The sequence below is a fragment of the Apaloderma vittatum genome, unplaced genomic scaffold (assembly GCF_000703405.1).
Source record: "Apaloderma vittatum isolate BGI_N311 unplaced genomic scaffold, ASM70340v1 scaffold21470, whole genome shotgun sequence".
NCBI lineage: Eukaryota > Metazoa > Chordata > Aves > Trogoniformes > Trogonidae > Apaloderma > Apaloderma vittatum.
This window is the reverse complement of record NW_009696517.1, coordinates 13,944-20,619: the sequence shown is the minus strand read 5'-3', so window position 1 is coordinate 20,619 and position 6,676 is coordinate 13,944. Positions and strand designations below refer to the sequence as shown.

General features: G+C 41.3%; 1 protein-coding gene across 1 annotated transcript in view; it reads right to left on the bottom strand.

Annotated features, from left to right (window-relative positions):
• Positions 1 to 4,935: 4,935 nt before the first annotated feature.
• Positions 4,936 to 6,676, bottom strand: part of LOC104278244 (cysteine-rich hydrophobic domain-containing protein 1) — a gene marked incomplete at its 5' end in the record, with an annotated part of 9,255 nt that continues 7,514 nt past the window's right edge. The window contains 3 exons of the mRNA XM_009875160.1: positions 4,936 to 5,672; positions 6,322 to 6,381; positions 6,615 to 6,671. Coding sequence (XP_009873462.1) covers positions 5,622 to 5,672; positions 6,322 to 6,381; positions 6,615 to 6,671 — 168 coding nt within the window. The remainder of the gene's footprint in view (positions 5,673 to 6,321; positions 6,382 to 6,614; positions 6,672 to 6,676) is intronic.

Genomic DNA, 6,676 nt, shown 5'->3' with positions numbered 1-6,676 from the left:
CCGGCAGAGCCCGGGGGGAGGCGAGTGGCGCTGGGTCTCGGCGTCCCCGCTTCGGCCGTCAGTCTTTCACCTCTACACCGTAGCTTCGACAGGAGCCGGTGTGGGGCTCCGCAGCCCCGGGCACACACCACACTTCGCGAGCAGAGCCCAGCGCCTGCAAGGCGGACGCCGCGTTCAGACTTAAGTTTTCTAAAATACCAACATTTTCTTCAGCCTTTCACGCTGAGCCTGGGTAAGATGGAGTTTGTGGCGAGCCTGAAGGGAGCCTGCGGAGAGCAGAACAGCCTTTGTGGCTCTTCTCCCTGACCTGACTCTTCCACAAGGAGCATCCCGAAGGGCTCGGGTCCAGAGGCGACTGGAGGCAAATAACGCTGCTGTCTGTGTTCGTTTCACAAGTCCTCACAGCTCTTCTGTCAATGTTCACAAAACAATCGACACTTCAGTGCTTTTTGGGTGGGATTTCAAGGACCCATTTCTGGGTTCGCAGCTCTAGAGCGCATTTCACGTGTCACACCCTCAAGACGTAGCGCCCGATGCTTATTCTGCAATTCAAAGCCATCTGCTGTACCCCTTAGTGTCAGTACTGCGTGGAAACTTATAGCAATGTGATTTTCAGCGCTAATAACGCTACCAAAAATTGTAAAGAACCATAAAGCAAGCGACCTTTTTCATGCACTCAACCAAAAACGTTACCCCAGTACCAAAAACGTTACCCCAGTAAGATTCTCTGAATTTCTCAACATGTATTCAGCTCCATGGTTAAACAGCATCTCAACCCAGATGCTCCCGCATTTGTCCAAAATAACAGGACACCAACTTCCAACAAAAACCTCACACATGCCCATTTCAGTATTTTTCTCTCGGGGATGAGCCTAAGGCTTTAATGTTAAGTCCTGCTTTCACAGCTACAAAGCCAGCCTGGTAACGCGCACAAAAGGCCGCGCTGTCCGGTGTTCACAGTGCCCTGCAGAAGCCAACGATTTCTGCTGCTGACGGACACCACCAGCCGCGCTCAGGTCAGGCTCCCTCTGAGGCACAACCACAGCAGCACGGGAGAAAACCCCCTGCTTTTCGGAGAGCAACACCCCAGCCAGGGACTCTGACAAGAAGTCCTTACAGCAGAAGGGCTGTAAGCCAGCTGGAGGATGAAACGTGATCATCATTTTCAGTTTTATTTGAAAAGCCTTCCTAAGCTTTCCGAGTCTTGTTCTTCAAACCAGCCAAACCACCCTTAAGGTCCCAATGGAGGCACCTGATCAGAAACGTGTCTCATTTGAAGAAAACTCGCCGCTATTGCTGGTCCGATCGCAGCTGATGAGCACACTGCTGCAGGCAGAGATGCAAAAGGTTTGGGTTTTTTTCCCCCCCCATAAACACACTGCACTATTTAAAGATTTTCATCTTTGAATTTAATTAAAGAAAAACGAGATGCAAAAGGTTTGGGTTTTTTTCCCCCCCATAAACACACTGCACTATTTAAAGGTTTTCATCTTTGAATTTAATTAAAGAAAAACATCTCAAAGTGATTAAAAGCGTGTCGGACTTCCAGCTCCTTTTAATGGCACAAGCCAGTGCAGTAACTTGTAGAACATGAGCTCAGTTAGAATTTTAATTTAATTTAAAAAAACAAACAAAAAAACCCCCCCAAACCCAGAAACCTCGAAAAAACAACTCTCAAGATGCGAGGTCCTATTAAAAAAGTGGCTGTTCACTTGTAAACAGAATTAAAATGTCAGGAACCAAGTTTCATACAGACTAAACAAAACCACTTTTCTTAAGCAGTACAAGTCGTGTTACAACATTGTAAGACCACCAAAAGCAGAAAACAAGCAAACAAACAAATGGTGGAAGAATCACATAACGTTACTTACTAAAATAATAATTTACTTTGAATATTAATAGCTTGACATTTTTATTGCTCCAATGGTAGTGTGTTGACAATTAAATGTAGTAAACCATCATAGTGGGACAGCAATAAACATATATTTATGGTTTTGCATATGGAGTTTTGTACCTGTCAAGGAAAGCACAGGAACTTTTTTCATTTATCAAGACCACACCAGATTTAGCAAAAATCCCATCTACACCCATCTACAGCTGAACTCAGACTTTCTAGAGCACGGCTGAGCATGTCTTTGAACATTTTTTTTCCACTCCTATGGTAAAACAACGTCACAGATGCAGGTGGAGGATCAGTAGGTGAGAGCTTTGATGCTTTGCCAGCAATTCTTCAATACTCCTTAGATAGAGAACTTACTAGATAAAAACCCAAATATTTCCTAGAGAAAAACTAGAAAGGAAAGTTGGCGTCAACATGTTTATATGAAAAATGAAACATCCATCTGGTTGACAGTAACTGCTTTAAAAACTGTGCTGCAAACTCGCTGATAGCTCCCAGTTCCCTTTTCTCCTCACTCTGCACGCTTTCTCTTTTGTTGGAACCAGCCAAGGCACTTTCTTTACCACTTCCGCTACACTTTGCTAACCTTACTGTTACATTGCTAGGAATTCTTTCTTCAATTAACAAGTATCCTCCACGACTAGGTTTACCAATTCATGCTGACATTGTAAAAAATAAGGTTTTTCAGTCTTGTGAGACGGAATTACCTGCTTAAATGTTTTTCTATTAAAGTAAAGGATAGCCCAGGCAAAAAAAAGAACCTGCAGGCAGAAGTGCACAGAGTTCACAGCAGTGCTTAGAGCTGCCTTCATCTTTAAACAAGCTATGGAACCTGTGTCTTTCAGATGCAAATATAATACTGAGTGCTGGTTTTGCATTTTAATGCAAATTTATCTACTCATTAAAACATGGAGCTTACTCTAGATGGCAGTTTGGCTCTCATACTCTTTATGGCCACATATTTAAGTGTCTATTAAAACACAAAAAGAGACCCTTTCACGGTTTGAAAACTGTACAATTAACAATTAAGGACAAAGTAAAATGTATAGAATTTACATATTTAAAATGTAAACTTTCAAAACTCATGTTCTGCGCTTAAGTGCCTCGTGGTGCTGGGGAGAGACCCAGGGGCAGCCAGGGGAAGGGGACAAAGGGAGGAGGGTTGGCAAGTAAAGCTCAAATCTTGTTCTGCCTCGGGTCTCTGGTCAGACCCTGACACAGGGTGACCAGGGAGCAGCCTGAAGGCCCGAAGGCTCCCGTAGCTCAGGGTTTTCTCTCAGCTTGGCACAGCACCTCAGAGGAACAAGACAAATCAGGCTGAGAAACTTTGAACTGAAGACGATTAAGTCAGCACAGACTGAAGAGCAGCGAGACTGAATACGCCCGGGCATTCGCCGCTGGCAGTTACCAGAACTCCCATTTGGCCTGCCTGTTCTCTCAGTTGGAAAAGAATATTTTGAACATACAGTCACATAAAGGAGAAAAATAAGAAGCTGCTGAGATTTCTTGAGTTTCTTACACAAGAAAAGAAAATCACTAACAAAGTTCTAGCATAACAGTAAGAAACTCCCATTGTTCTGTGAATTAAGCTGAGCTCCCTTCATTTACTCCAGAAACTTATTTATAAGGGAAGTACATAGAACCGGTTGGATAGCTATTAAAGTTTTGGTTTACATTGAATTTTTCTGCCATTACATATTCTCTCTGCTTCCAGTTAAAATTCATCCTGAAAAAATAAACTGGAGAGAACACTTTGCTTGGTTTGGTGATAGAAATCTGAGTTGCAACGTGTAACTAACGTTAAATTCAAGCAACACAGTAGGTTTTTTTATTCAATATGTTACAAATGGAATTGCACAATTAGTTGTCACCAATCTACCAGTCAAATGAAACCTCTGCACTAAGCAGAGATTTCAGAATCTGAAGCATCAGTCTGTGACTGGAAACTACTGCGAGCCCTGACATTTGACACTCCTCAGCTGTACAGTGAGAATAGCACAGAAATTTCGTTTGAAGTAGCAGCTTGTGTAAAATTGGCCTTCTGTAAACACTGTGTACAAGAAACCTGACCTACTACAGTTACTAGAATGCAACGGTCTTGACAATACTACATCGTAATACAATATCGCATACTGAAAAGGTGCAAATACATTCAGAGGAAATCCCAAGTCACCCTGAAACTAAAAAGCAACTCGGGACAACGTCGCAAGGAGTCACGTTGCTGCAAAGAAACGCCTGGGCACTCACGATGGTATTCATCACAACTTGCAGATACTAAGTCAGCAGCTGTTTTTTCTCTGGTTTCTTATTTCTTCTTCGGAAAGGGAAGAAACTTGCATCAATTTTCATTGGATTACTATTTTGACATAGTCTTGCCTAGAGCAGCCACGACAGGAAGCTTTCTTACAATTACTTCCCTTCCTGAGATCAGACAAACGGGGAAAAAAACCCCCCAAATATGCATGAATTCCACAAGACATTTTTGGCTCTTCAGACCATGCCCGAATGCCAAAACACATGCATGAACCCTTTCAGCTGATTTACCTCCTCCCATCAGCATATTTTGAAACACTACTCTGACTTAGGTAAAATTTATTCCTACTGGAAAGGGCTCTGTGCCACTTCGTGGTTAAAATGGTGAAGTATCCTCATACTACAAAAATACCAAAAGTGTTACTTGAGCTTTGATTTAGCTGTTCCAAATCCTTCTCCTTGGTAATGAAGGTCCCCAATTATGATGCTTTTTTTTTTCCTTTACTTCAAAATAAAACAAAACTTGACATCCATATATTCCTAACTTAAAAAGAGGCTTTAGGGTATATTGTTAATAGCAGCCACCATCTACCCCACAAATGCAACTTTTTTCAAAGGTGAACAGTATTTAAGCTTCTATTTCAGGTGCTACAAACACCCGAAATATTTGAAGGAAAAAAAAAAAAGACAGAAAGGCTATGCATTCTTCATCCAATTACTAAAAGTGCAACTAAGCCCTACACATCTGATAGTATGTACAAACTCATTATGGCTTTACCATAAAACTGGGCTGTGGACGGGGCTGTACAATGAGAGGGATATGAGCAAATGTAATGAATAAAACGACGTCGGGCTGTTGGCAACAGAGTAAGAGCTATATTACATTCTGTAAACCTTCGCAGACCACACTTGACATTATGCAAAGAGTCAGTATTTACAAATCCCTCGTGGGTAAAATAATTAACCCCCTAATGTAAATGATGATTTTGCAAAGTGCAGGACAAAACCAGTGCTGTTGATTGCAAGTCCTATGCGAGCAAGTTATACTAAAATCGTTACTGCTAGACGCTTACCTGGACGTTTCTACAGAGGGTTTATAGGATTGCGACATTTCGAATGAAATATTGTATGACATAGCATTAGGATGCACATTTGAGAACAGCAAATATAGAAATGAATAAGGCAGCATGCTCAGAACAAGTTTAAGCAGCACTGATGTTAGATCCCTAGTGGCAACTATATCAGTCAATGTTAAAAATTCAGAGTGCAACATAGAAGCCTCGTTTAACATAAAAAAAATGTGCAAATTGTTCTCTTCTTAATGAAAGAAAGTAACATAGCAAGGAAGATATTCTATTGAAGAACATTTTTTAAGTCACAGCAAAGTAGACCATCTTCTTTCCAAAATCATCTACAAGGCACTAAGGGTAGAAAATGACAGGTAACATGAGAGACCGAATGCTGTTCCTCAGTCAGGTCGAAATATGGGGTATTTTGGTAAGAACTCTATTAATATTACCTGTTGAAGAAGGGAAAAAGACAAGAACAAAACACAATAACCAACACGTTCAAACCTCCCACACAATTTCCATGCAACGTTATGATTACACGTATCTGAGATACTCTGTAAGGAGGGAAATGCTTCCCAGAGTAACAAAGCAGAGATTTCAGTCATTTTGAAATGCAGAGCTTCTGGCCACTTGCGTTTTTCGGGGTGCCTGCCTCTTTTCTTCAGGCCTACACAATCTTCACAGCTATACATGAAAGGGGATGGGGGAGCAGTAGGACCACAGAAACATTCAGAATTCTGCTTTCCAACGGAACAGGTGGATAAACATTAAAGAACCATGGACTGGTGTGGGGATCACACCAATGCACAAAGTTCCAGTGAGTCTCCCTCATCACAAATCACAGACCAGAACAAGTGCAGTGCAAGCACAGAACTGTTATGATGAGAAAACATGTCTAGTGGTCACAATTTCTCAATCTCAGTATATGCCATGGCACATGTGCTGTTAAAAATACCCTTCACGGGTGTATGTCGAACACAACTGCAGGTTTTTCTGAGAGATGTTTTTCAGATGGGTGGCAGTCTAGCAAGCTAAGGGTTTTCTCTACAAAATCATAGTTCTGTCGAACACCAAATAAGTAACAGAAGTAATACTTACATATTCCATCATATTGCTAGTTTCGCATTTCCTTTTACTCAGCTTCCAGTGCAAACCAAGCTAAGAAAATAATTATCAGAGGATTAATGCATACCACAGCAATGTCTTCATGAGTAACAAGCATTAGCAATATCAAATTATTAGGATCTGGAACACTTCAGACACAGGTTCAAGATCAGTATGAAGGATGGAATTATAACAACATTGTGAAATTCCTACATGCCAATCATGCAAAACCAACCCTTACTATTCTTAAAGCTGAAAAAAACCCCAAGCACTCTAACTTTTCTTACCTTATGATATAGTCTGTTATTTTCCCATTCTAATAACTTCTGAATTGATCTTCTAGTCTAAA